General features: G+C 43.9%; 1 protein-coding gene across 3 annotated transcripts in view; it reads left to right on the forward strand.

The window, feature by feature from the left end:
- LOC129838234 (protein lin-7 homolog A) overlaps positions 1-13,113 on the forward strand; it is a 39,958-nt gene that overhangs the window by 11,686 nt on the left and 15,159 nt on the right. For all 3 annotated transcript variants that reach the window (XM_055905036.1, XM_055905038.1, XM_055905037.1), the window contains exons 2-4: positions 127-245; positions 5,745-5,816; positions 10,174-10,383. In XM_055905036.1, coding sequence (XP_055761011.1) covers positions 127-245; positions 5,745-5,816; positions 10,174-10,383 — 401 coding nt within the window. The remainder of the gene's footprint in view (positions 1-126; positions 246-5,744; positions 5,817-10,173; positions 10,384-13,113) is intronic.

The following is a 13,113-nucleotide window of genomic DNA, read 5'->3' on the forward strand; positions in this document are numbered from 1 at the left end:
TGACTTTCTCCACCTCTCTCTACCTTTCCCTCTCTCTCTGCCTCTGCCTCTCCCTCTCTCTCCTTCCTCTCTCTGCCTCTCCTTCTCTCCTGTCTGTCTGTCTTTCTTTCTCTCTCTCTCTGTCAGATGTAGCCAGGGCGATTGAGCTGCTGGAGAAGCTACAGGAGTCCGGGGACGTCCCGGGTCACAAGCTGCAGTCCCTGAAGTTGGTGTTACAGAGTGAGTTCTGCACAGCTATTAGAGAGGTGAGTCGATTCCCCTGCACCACGGTCCCACAGCCCCAGGGTCCCTTTGCTCCTGCCAACACAGGGAAATTGACCACAGGTGACTGATGGTTATTTTAATGAATAAATATGGCTACACAACAATGCAGACTTTTAGGGGTGTTTTCCCAGACATGGTCAGCTCAGACACACAGACTGAAGAGTAAGAGGGCCATCAATTCTCAGACTGAGGTCATCTAGTAGGAAATGTAATCTACTAGAGGAAATGTCAGAGAGGGCTGGCCCTTTCATTGGACAGCAGGATGAGAGAAGCCTGGCCTGGGAGTCAGGCAGAGACACTGGAGCCTGGTGCTGCCTGGTGGTGGGGGAGGCTTCATGTCTCTGCCAGGAGTAGCTGCTAGGCAGCACCCTACAGACTAGGTTACAACAGCTGGCCGTTGAGAGGGAAAGAGCGAGAGAAACACTTCAACCACCAACAACACATCCAGTCACCAGGGAAACTAGAGAGGATCAGCTTGGATTGGTTGCAGAGGCTGACCGGCCATAGTTTCCAGTCAATTACGTCCTTGTGTGAGCTGACACTTTGCCACGGTGCAGAATGGCTCTTTCTCGTAGAGGTCTGACTGCTAGAGGAGCTGGAGAGTGAAGATGAATGGTCGTGGCCATGATGATGATTACTGTTATTGCAGAGATCGTTATCAGCACATGCTGTTATGCTGCAACATTCAACAGCTGTGGCGTTCACGTCAGTGGTTATTGGATTAACAGCCTCCCAAGACAATAAATGCTCCCATGTCTTTATGGAAGAGCAGAGAACATGGCATTTGTGTGAATTGAGCAATACCTTGCCATGCGTGCTGTGTCGCATGTGTTTACAATCCAACATGCGGTCACAACCCCTGTATTCACTTTTCTAGCACATGCAAAATTTCCCATGCAAATTTTTCCATGCAAATTTTTCCCGGACAATGGATAGTGACGAGCATCGTAAAAAAACACTTCCCTGCGGCTCGCTCTTAATACCCTGACATAGCAGGACTAGACTGCTGAGCCTCTTTGAGCTGCATTGGTGAGTTAATCGTAATGTAATCACATTTGACCTCATCTGACCCCTGTTCTGTGCTGTAATATGTCTGCAGATGGGAAATCTTTGTAGTTGAGAGAGCTACGTCGTGGGGATTCTAACCAAAAGGAGAGAGACTGTTTTTCTTCAAAACAACTTTATTAAAAGATTTGCAAAAAATGAAGCAATCAAAACAACCACTCAACATTGCCACCGTTGTCCGTTCAAGCCTGCATGTTTCCACACGTCTAAATTCCTGTAGATTGTTAAAACAGAATGTCACATACTGCAGTCACACCTAAACGGCTCTTATTTGTACGCCCAGACAAATGACTAAGTCACACAAGACAAGCCTGTATCAGCAAAATACTCATGTATAGCAATGGACATTCTCCAAGTAAAAACAGCATAGTATGTTCAATTAAACAACATAGTAGGTCATTAAATAATTTCCTCCACAGCTATTACAGGAAGATTAAAGGTTGCTTCAGAGCCATGTATAGTTGCTCGGTATTGGGATTCACCTGCGTGTCATTTCATTAATGCAGATGACCTATTCTGCGTTGAGCTGAGGCCACCAGGTATTATAATTGAGCGATTAGATTTGTTCCCGTCATCTCATATCTGCTTGTGAAGCTCATTTCATGGTCTGATGAGCAGACACAGAATCCCACAGACCAGGGTAGCTTGATCATGTCTCTACTGTAGAAAGTCACAGAGGGTTGAAAACCTTCTTCACAGTGTCAATAGAATTTACAGCCACATGAATCAGCCTAGCTATGCGTGAGGGGGTTAGCTGGCTAACTGTCGATAGGGGAAATTGATGTGGGAGGGAAATGCCTGCTAAGGTGAAAGACCCCCAATTACAGAGAGATGGAGTGAGGAGGAGCGTTGCTCTTCCCAACCATGTCTACCAATGACATCTCGGAGCCCAGGGAAAGTCCCTGAATGAGTCGTCAGAGTCAATCTGCTTTGCAAATGGAAAGGGAAGGACACCAGGGAAGACGACTGGGAGCGCTAACCAGCTGGAAATGATGGAGTTTATGATGATTTCCAGCCACTCTGTTAGCTTGACTTAAAGCCTTATGCATATCAAGAACTGGTCCTGATGAAAGTCATTCGAGAGGCCCGAGCAAACGATTCAACCACACATGAAATCGAATCATGAATTTCATAAGTCACAAAACAATGCAGGTCATTTTTCCTTGCAAAAAAAAAGCATAGTCTGTTCCAATGAACTGAATCAATTATGTGATCATTAAGTTGTAGTAGCCTGATGATAATGGAATAGTGCAGATGAATACGGGTCTCACTTTGAATTGATATAAAGGAAAGGATTTGTGTGCCACTCCGTTGAGGGCAGACCTTAGTCTCTGACTACATTTACTGTGAGCTGAAGGCTGAAAGCCACTTCATTTGATTATCTCTTTGTGTTTAATATTCTCTTTTTGTGTCATGCTGACAGAGCGAGGGAGGTCTGTGAATGAACAGTTATTAAATGCCGTTTCGCTTCTACCAAGTGACCCCTTTCAACTCTGTCAGCTAGAGAGAGGAGAAGGAGAGCTCTTCAAGCTCTCTCTCTCTCTCCGTCTCATTCTTCCCCATTTTGCTCTCCGCTCCCCGACTCAGTAGAGAGAGGGAGACGGTCGGGGAGCCATGGTTACACGCGTCATGCCAGGCACACTCTGGGCAGCTCTGCCCACTATCAGGCATTGTGGCGTCCTCGTAAGGCTGACGGTAGACTAGTAGCCCACAGCCCATCAAACACAATGAGCCTTCCACAGAGGTTAGATAGATCTGGGTTAATGAAAGCCTGCCGTGGTAAACGCCCAGTGAACCGGAGAGTCAGGAGAGACAGAGAGAAGAAAGAGTATATTCAGGAGGGACAGGAAGAAAGTAGAGTTCAGAGGTAAAGATGGATGCATAGCAACAGGAGGGGGGAATGAGGTAGAAATGATGCCTTCAGGAGTACAAGTCTTTCAAATCTCTCTCTCTCACTCTCTCCTCTCTCTCTCCCTGCCTGTTTCTCACTCTGTCTCTCTCTCTCTTTTTCTCTCTCACTCTCTTTCTACCTATCTGTATGTTCCCTGGAGCTTCACAACATCAACTGACGGTGAAAAGAACACAGCAATTTGTTCCATGTGACTGTTTTCTTTATGTTATTGGAGGTTATTTTCCCCCAATGAATTATCAGAACAGAAGGTTATGTTCATTCATTAACAGTGTTGTCCGACTGAGTTCAACTGGGTTCATTAAGGTCAACACATTTTTGTAAGTGAACCGCTTGCTCAAAACAAAATACAATTGATTTATTTTGTTGTTGGCTTGAGGTTATTCTTTTTTTTTTTATATCAACCAACAGACTTTGTTTTTCATCAGTCAGATATACCAAGGCTTCACGAAACCACTTGTTTTATTGTTGAAACACAGATGAAGCACTTTGAAGTCGCAAAGAGGCAAGGCCTTTGTTTTGCTCCAGCTCGTCATACAGAAATATTGAATGATGGTTGAGCCCAGAAAACACACGCTCTCCTTTGTAGAGAGTAGAGACATCCCGAGGTGTGAGCTGATGAGTAAAACCCCTATTAGTTTTCATTCCAGAGGAAAAACAATACAATGAAAACATTTTCAATTCACTGCACAGGAAAAAAACTAAGTTGTTCTTCAAGAAGGTTTTGAGACGTTACAATTTAATTTGGTTTGCTTGTTGAGTAATTCAGCAGTAGTTAGTGGTACATCCAATTTGCACTTCAACTAGTGGGTGTTTGTGCATATAGTTAAGCAAATTACAGATTGAAATAGCTTGACCTTTATTGTTATTCACGTGTTTCCGAGACACAATTCTCCTCACAGCAAGGCATCCACTGAGACCTTGAATACACAACAGTCCATACATCTTAAGTGTATTTCAATCAGGCTCACAATGATGGATGGATGCTGTATCTTACTATGAAGAACGATGCACTGAAAATGTTTATAGAATGGACCAGCCGCAAGCCTCTTGGCTAAAACACACAAAGGATGTGGGCTAATATGAGTCACATCAAACAATTACATGACCCCGTATGGGGATGTAGGCCAATGTCTCATGTAATGTTCAGCAATGCAACACTAATCAGAGCATTCAGAATGTTTCTAGTTGTTTCTGTTGGATCACCAGAGGAAGGTGTGATAATGTCATACTGTACACTGGGGGTGGTATTGTAAATGGTGTCGATACAGTGTGTCATGTTCTGTATAGAAACAACTCAAAATAGCTCTTTTATACCTGAAATCTTTCCATTGGCTCATAATGCTGACTCCTCTTTAGAGGAGGTTAGAACACACTGTAGATGTGGAAGAGGTGTTCTGGAATAAGGTCCCAAGATGGTGTTCAATATTGGATTTCAAAGAGTTGCTCAGCTGAAAAACAAAGTAGTGCTTTTTTGACTGTAACACCAGAGTTCCAGTAGTGTATACACCCTTATGTTGTACTAAAGACATTGTGTTTCCAAAGCTGGGGCCCGACATTGAGGACTTGTGAAGAGCGGAGTCAACAACCTCTGCATAATCAAAACAGTTGCTTTGTGAGAAGGTGTTAAACATTGTTCACAGTTAGCCATTGTTATGTATTACTGAACAAAAATATAAACACAACATGTAAAGTGTGTGTCCAATGTTTCATGAGCTGAAATAAAAGATCCCAGAAATATTTCATATGCACAAAAAGCTTGTTTCTCTCAAATTCTGTGTACAAATTTGTTTAAATCCCTGTTAGTGAGCATTTCTCCTTTGCCAAGATAATCCATCCATCTGACATGTTTGGCCCCAAGTCAGGACAGGTCCACTGAGGCCATGGCCCAGTGAGTACCAGGAGCCGGGCCGTGGAGCAGGAAACAGAAAAATCTGAGGCTTTTTGGTCAAACACCGGGCTAAATCCTTAGTGGAAATTCACCTACAGTACCAAGAGTCTTAGCTCCATTCGCTACTCCGTTCCAAACTCCACTCTCTTCAGTTTATTTACTCAGTGCCATGTGTTCCCCACATGAGAGAAAACCAAAAGGGGCAGTAGCGCCACACCACAGTGTGCTATGAGTATTTTTAACTTACTGATGCATCACGGTTTGCTTATGCTAATTGTCGTGGGGACCAGATGTTTGAGCAGCGTTAAGGGCAGTAAGTAGCAGGAGGCAGCAGGATCAGGTGCCAAATAGTGTTCAGTTTATTAACAGTGAATCCGGTGGATCCAGGTGGATGAAGAAATCCACTGAATATCTACATAATCTACGAAGGTATTTGCAAAAATAAACACTCTCAAAATACAGGTTTGAATAGAAATCAAAAACCTAAGCCTTCCAACTACCAAGTCTGGTAGTCTACGACATGGACTGAACATGCAAGAGACTTGGAGAAATGTAGCAGAAAATTCAAAAGTACTGAGAAAATACACTCATGGTTTGTCCATTTTTCTCTTTCAGGTGTACCAGTATATGCATGAAACAATCACAGTCAATGGCTGTCCGGAGTACCAGGCACGGGCTACAGCGAAGGTGAGCAACATACTCTAATCTCAGACTGTATTGACCAAACTTGAGGCTGAAAGATACTGTACAATTTAGCCTAGATACATAAACACCCATAATGTATCCTTCAGATGATCAAAGACTGGAGCAGTTTTGGTGTACAATGAATTACTCATTAGCAGACCTTGGATGTAAGCACTTGAGAGGTTCTACCAATGAGTCCCTCCTCTACCGCTCATTCATCTTCTTTCTGAGGAGAGCTTCTTTTGTGGAGGAGAATAAAAAAGAAGACATCTAACAGTGAAAGGGGGACAGGAAAAAAGAGGGAATCAAGAGCGAGGGGTGAGATGAGAGAGAGGAGTGCATCGCAGTCCTCTCTCCCAGTGTTACCAATACATCAGAGAGTGAGTGAAGAAGAGATGGGGCAATGTAGGGAGGTACGCACACTGACTGATACAGTTGGCTGCTCCTTCCAGAGACTGCTGCCCCCATCTTCTTACACGGCCTGGGCACACAGAGGCGTAGGACACAGATTGATTGACAACACTAGGCAAGCAGGATGAATAGATAACTAGGGCCGGTGTGGAATACAATTCCAAAGGGCGCTTTTTTTGTCAGCGAAACGTCATCTCTTCAATCGCAAATGCTCTGCAAAACTTTGACTATGATTCAGTCCCTTTCTAAAGGAGTAGTAAACAGGGTAACCTTTTTTATGACTCATCAGACTGGATTGTGTTGTGAATTTCAATCTTGGTGAAAGGTATACAAGGACATACAGTTGAAGTCGGAAGTTTACATACACCTTAGACAAATACATTTAAACTCAGTTTTTCACAATTCCTGACATTTAATCCTAGTAAAAATTCCCTGTCTTAGGTCAGTTAGGATCACCACTTCATTTTAAGAATGTGAAATGTCAGAATAATAGTAGAGAGAATTAGTTATTTCAGCTTGTATTTCTTTCATCACAATCCCAGTGGGTCAGAAGTTTACATACACTCAATTAGTATTTGGTAGCATTGCCTTTAAATTGTTTAACTTGGGTCAAAAGTTTTTAGTAGCCTTCCACAATCTTCCCACAATAAGTTGGGTGAATTTTGGCCCATTCCTCCTGACAGAGCTGGTGTAACTGAATCAGGTTTGTAGGTCTCATTGCTCGCACATGCTTTTTCAGTTCTGCCCACACATTTTCTATAGGATTGAGGTCAGGGCTTTGTGATGGCCACTCCAATACCTTGGCTTTGTTGTCCTTAACCCATTTTGCCACAACTTTGGAAGCATGCTTGGGGTCATTGTCCATTTGGAAGACTCATTTGGGACCAAGCTTTAACTTCCTGACTGATGTCTTGAGATGTTGCTTCAATATATCCACATAATTTTCCATCCTCATGATGCCATCTATTTTGTGAAGTGCACCAGTCCCTCCTGCAGCAAAGCACCCCCAGAACATGATTTTGCCACCCCCGTGCTTCACGGTTGGAATGGTGTTCTTCGAGTTGCAAGCCACCCCCTTTTTCCTCCAAACATAACGATGGTCATTATGGCCAAACAGTTCTATTTTTGTTTCATCAGACCAGAGGACATTTCTCCAAAAAGTACAATCTTTGTCCCCATGTGAAGTTGCAAACCGTAGTCTGACTTTTTTATGGCGGTTTTGGAGCAGTGGCTTCTTCCTTGCTGAGCGGCCTTTCAGGTTATGTCGATATAGGACTTGTTTTACTGTAGATATAGATGCTTTTGTACCTGTTTCCTCCAGCATCTTCACAAGGTCCTTTGCTGTTGTTCTGGGATTGATTTGCACTTTTTGCACCAAAGTACGTTCATCTCTAGGAGACCGAACGCATTTCCTTCCTGAGCGGTATGATGGTTGCTTGGTCCCATGGTGTTTATACTGGCGTACTATTGTTTGTACAGATGAACGTGGTACCTTCAGGCGTTTGGAAATTGCTCCCAAGGATGAACCAGACTTGTGGAGGTCTACAATTTTTTCTCTAAGGTCTTGGCTGATTTCTTTGATTTTCCCATGATGTCAAGCAAAGAGGCACTGAGTTTGAAGGTAGGCCTTGAAATACATCCACAGGTACACCTCCAATTGACTCAAATGATGTCAATTAGCCTATCAGAAGCTTCTAAAGCCATAAAAAAAATCTGTAATTTTCCTAGCTGTTTAAAGGCACAGTCAACTTAGTGTATGTAAACTTCTGACACACTAGAATTGTGATACAGTGAATTATAAGTGAAATGACCTGTCTGTAAACAATGTTGGAAAAATGACTAATGTCATGCACAAAGTAGATGTCCTAACCGACTTGCCAAAACTATCATTTGTTATCAAGAAGTGGAGTGGTTGAAAAACAAGTTTTAATTACTTCAACATAAATGTATGTAAACTTCCGACTTCAACTGTAGCTTCGGCCTATTGAAGGACACCACTGTATCTGATGTTGACGGAATATCAAAATACTCTTTCTAGCCTGCTCAGATCAAATGGTTTTGAGGTTGATGGTATGCTGCTATTACAGTGACGTGTCCTTTTCATTTCCCTTTAAATATCCAATTTTTGTGGAATATTCAAGGTCCCTGTTCAGCATTATAAAGTGCATAATCATAAACACGTTTTTTTCCCCCCAAAGCTTATTCAAAGGCTGTTTGGAAAGAGAGAATGTAGATCCGTCTAATCAAACTACTTTTCAAATCATGAAAGAGGCCTTGAGGCTTGTACTTCACAGTGTTAAAGCAAGCCAGATTGTCCTTATGACCCTGTTTACACAAGAAAGCAATGACAACAGCATGAAGTACCTTTCAGCTTTGTCCTTGTCCATCACCAATCTTTTTAAAAGCATATTAAATACAACCACCAGCGGAGCAGCAATTAACATAGAGCAAACTCCGTTGACTGGCTTCCACGCCCATGGGAGTGATTTCAATCGATGACATCGAAATGAGATGGTGCGCTGCTTTTGAAAGTGCCGCCCTCCTGAGAGTTTCCGTTTAGCTGAGCCGGTGCTTGTTTCATCAGCCTCGTCTCCAAGTACATCTCAAGTACATCGCTGACCAAAGACCTGGAGGGCAGCACTCAGCACATTTCACATGAATCACTTTAATAAGTAGGAAATTGGGGGCCTAAAAAATGTGTTATAGTCCCTTGATACCTTGATACACCAGCAATCTTGAGGCATTAGCAGGGTAGATGTTATTTTAGATGCCTTTGGTGAACTGTTGCTGGTGAGCGTTTACCAATTAAAATGTGTTCCACCTGAGAACATGAGCACTTGATTCAGTTTATTACCCAGTTAATTGAATCAATTCCAGACTGTAATTCCTGGCCTGAGGATTTTATCTTTTATCTTCCAGAGATGGGAGACCACTTAGTCTATGGTGCTCCAGAGAAAAGACTGAGCTGAACTGATGGCTGATGATAATAACATTTTGTTGAAATTAAGTCATTTCCATACGGTACTCTGACATTACTTAGGCAATTTCCCAGTAAGCTGTCATTTTTCTTTGGTTCGCCCCAGACACTTTTTTTGCGGCAGCCGTATGCCACCTAGTTTCTTCCTCCCAGGAAGGGAGATAAACTTGTGAAGGTCGGTATGCCGTTAGCCAAAGAGGTGATGGTGGCATACTGAGCACAGTGCTTCTTTACCTCACAGTGGGAGAGAGAGATGGAAGGGGGACGGAAAAGTGGAGGATCTCAAAGCTTTGGGCTTTCACCTGCTAGGGAAAACTTTTGGATCCACATATGCCAAGCTTTGAAACAGAGGCCTTTTTCCCCTGCAGTTTCCCGAGAAAGTATTGCTTAATAATAATAATGAGACAGTCTTGACAGACTGGCACCTGTGGCGATGTACATCTGCTGTTCCATTTCCAGGCTAGGCTAACAAGCTCCTGCACACTTTGTTTCAGACGACAAGGCGAGAAGAAGATTCCTCTAGAACTTGAAAGCCATCCCAAGCCAGTGGAATTTAGTAAAGCAGGCTCACAGACATTTAGTTAGTGGGGGTGAAAGTTATCTTGCGTCTTCTTCTCCAGTGGCGACAGATATGTGCTAATCCATGTTCTTACAGAGCCAGAAAACATCTCACATCGCTATACAATACATCACCATCATCGCCTTGGTTCTCACTTTGTTATTCTCAGTCCTACTGGATGTCTCTAAGCCCTGTTTAGAGAGAGAAGTCAGAAGGTCCCACCCACAGAGCGAATTTAAGTCTGTACACTTATTTGGCTGTTTGGAAATGCAATCCCAGTTCATGCACTTAGTATCGTCATTATCTAATCTATTTGTGTGGTCGACAGAATAGGAAGGAATGGGGCATGGAGTTAGTGCTGAATACACCAATAATGGTCTGATCGTTATCCTCTCTTCTGTCGCTCTCTGCAGGCCACAGTTGCAGCCTTTGCGGCCAGCGAGGGTCACTCTCACCCCCGAGTGGTGGAGCTGCCCAAGACGGAGGAGGGGCTGGGCTTCAACGTGATGGGCGGCAAGGAGCAGAACTCTCCCATCTATATCTCCCGCATCATCCCAGGGGGCTTGGCTGAGAGGCACGGGGGCCTGAAGCGAGGGGACCAGCTCCTGTCTGTCAATGGCGTGGTATGTATAGATTATTTACGATTGCCGCTAGGTCTAGTCACATAACTCTGTACCCTATTTATGATATTCTGTGAATTTGCGTCTTCTATATTACGAGTCCCAAACACAGTTGTGTGCTGTAGTTAATATTTCAAGGTGTTCATTTTCTCATCTAGCTTGACATTTTTCCTGACAAACCACATCCAAGCGGGGAAGCATTTTGTCTAAACCTTGAGTCAAACTGTCACAATATGGATTGGGTCAAGCAGAGTGATTGGTTTTCTGAAGACCTAAATAACAATAGGCCTATAGTGAGCCAGCGTCCAAGATACAGGAGCGCTATCTATGACTAAAGCAACGGGCAACAACAAAGCTATCACAAAGCGACATTTTTTTAGAAGCAGCCAATGTCACCGTGAGCAAAGTGTTCCAAACTTCACACGGCTTAGCGGTTTAGCCTTTCAAAGTCACTCCTTGCTGAATCCTGTTCCGGAACTCTCCATTTACACCATCAAATGGAAACCAATTTACATGGTAATGTCAGCATGTGTTTGGACATAAAAGTGTCTTCAGACAAACACTAATCAAATGTACACTTTAAAAAGCAAGCTTCATGGCCTCCTGGGTGGCGCAGTGGTCTAAGGCACTGCATCGCAGAGCACTGCTCTGCTGCAGCTGGCCGTGACCGGGAGGCCCATGGGGCGGCGCACAATTGGCCCTGCGTCGTCCGAATTAGTGAGGGTTTGGCCGGCAGGGATATCCTTGTCTCATCGTGCACTAGTGACTCCTGTGGCGTGCCGGGCGCAGTGCACGCTGACTAGGTGTACGGTGTTTTCGCCGACACATTGGATGTGCATTGTGTCAAGAAGCAGTGTGGCTTGGTTGGGTTGTGTTTCAGAGGACGCATGGCTCTCGACCTCCGTCCGTGCAGGAGTTGCAGCCATGAGACAAGACTAACTACTACCAATTGGGGAGAAAAAAAGGGGTAAAAATACATATAAAAAAAGCAAGCTTCGTAAAGGATTAATTTGATTTCCGTGACATCCAGAATTGTAATATGAAAATATACAGTGCCAGTCAAACGTTTGGACACACCTACTCATTCAAAGGTTTTTCTTTACTATTTTCTACATTGCAGAATAATTGTGAAGACATCAAAACTATGAAATAACACATGGAATCATGTTGTTAAACAAATTCTAATATATTTTAGATTCTTCACCCTTTGCTTTGATGACAGCTTTGCACACTCTTGGCATTCTCTCAACCAGCTTCACCTGGAATGCTTTTTCAATAGTCTTGAAGGAGTTCCAAAACATCAAATCAAATTTTATTGGACACATACACATGGTTAACAAATGTTAATGTGAGTGTAGCGATATGCTTGTGCTTCTAGTTCTGACAATGCAGTAATATCTAACAAGTAATCTAACAAATTCACAACAACTACCTTACATACACAAATGTAAGGCATGCATAAGAATATGTACATATAAATATATGGATGAGCGGTGGCCGTGCAGCATAGGCAAGATGCAGTAGATGGTATAGAGCAGTACATACATTTGAGATGAGTGATGTAGGATATTTAAACATTATTAAAGTGCCGTTATTTAAGGTGACTAGTGATGCCTTTATTAAGTCCATTTATTAAAGCGGACAGAGATTTGAGTCTGTATGTTGACAGCAGATTCTCTATGTTAGTGATGGCCGTTTAACAGTCTGATGGCCTTGAGATAGAAGCTGTTTTTCAGTCTCTCAGTCCCAGCTTTGATGCACCTGTACTGACCTCGCCTTCTGGATGATAGCGAGGTGAACAGGCAGTGGCTCCGGTGGTTATTGTCCTTGATGATCTTTTTGGCCTTCCTGTGACATCGGGTACTGTAGGTGTCTTGGAGGGCAGGTAGTTTGCCCCCGGTGATGCGTTGTGCAGACCGCACCACCCTCTGGAGAGCCCTGTGGTTGTGGGCGGTGCAGTTGCCATACCAGGCGGTGATACAGCCCGACAGGATGCTATCGATTGTGCATTGGTAAAAGTTTGTGAGTGTTTTTGGTGACAAGCCAACTTTATTCAGCCTCCTGAGGTTGAAGAGGCGCTGTTGCGCCTTCTTCACCACGCTGTCTGTGTGGGTGGACCATTTCAGTTTGTCCGTGATGTGTACCTCAAGGAACTTTAAACTTTCCACCTTCTCCACTACTGTGCAATCGATGTGGATGGTGGAGGGGGGGAGTCCACGATTATCTCCTTTGTTTTGTTGACATTGAGTGAGAAGTTATTTTCCTGACACCACACTCTGAGGGCCGTCACCTCCTCCCTGTAGGCCGTCTCATCATTGTAATCAAGCCTACCACTGTAGTGTCGTCTGCAAACTTGATGATTGAGTTGGAAGCGTGCATGGCCACGCAGTCATGGGTGAACAGGGAGTACAGGAGATGGCCGAGAACGCACCCTTGTGGGGCCCCAGTGTTGAGGATCAGCGGGGTGGAGATGTTGTTTCCTACCCTCACCACCGCCCATCAGAAGGTCCAGGACCCAGTTGCACAGGGCGGGGTCTGTTGCTGAGCACTCGTTGACTGCTTTTCCTTCACTCTGCAGTCCAACTCATCCCAAACCATCTGAATTGGGTTGAGGTTGGGTCATTGTGGAGGCCAGGTCATCTGATGAGGCACTCCATCACTTTCCTTCTTGGTCAAATAGCCCTTACACAACCTGAAGATGTGTTGGGAAATTTCCTGTTGAAAAACAAATGA

This window comes from Salvelinus fontinalis, chromosome 39, assembly GCF_029448725.1.
Source record: "Salvelinus fontinalis isolate EN_2023a chromosome 39, ASM2944872v1, whole genome shotgun sequence".
NCBI classification, from domain to species: domain Eukaryota; kingdom Metazoa; phylum Chordata; class Actinopteri; order Salmoniformes; family Salmonidae; genus Salvelinus; species Salvelinus fontinalis.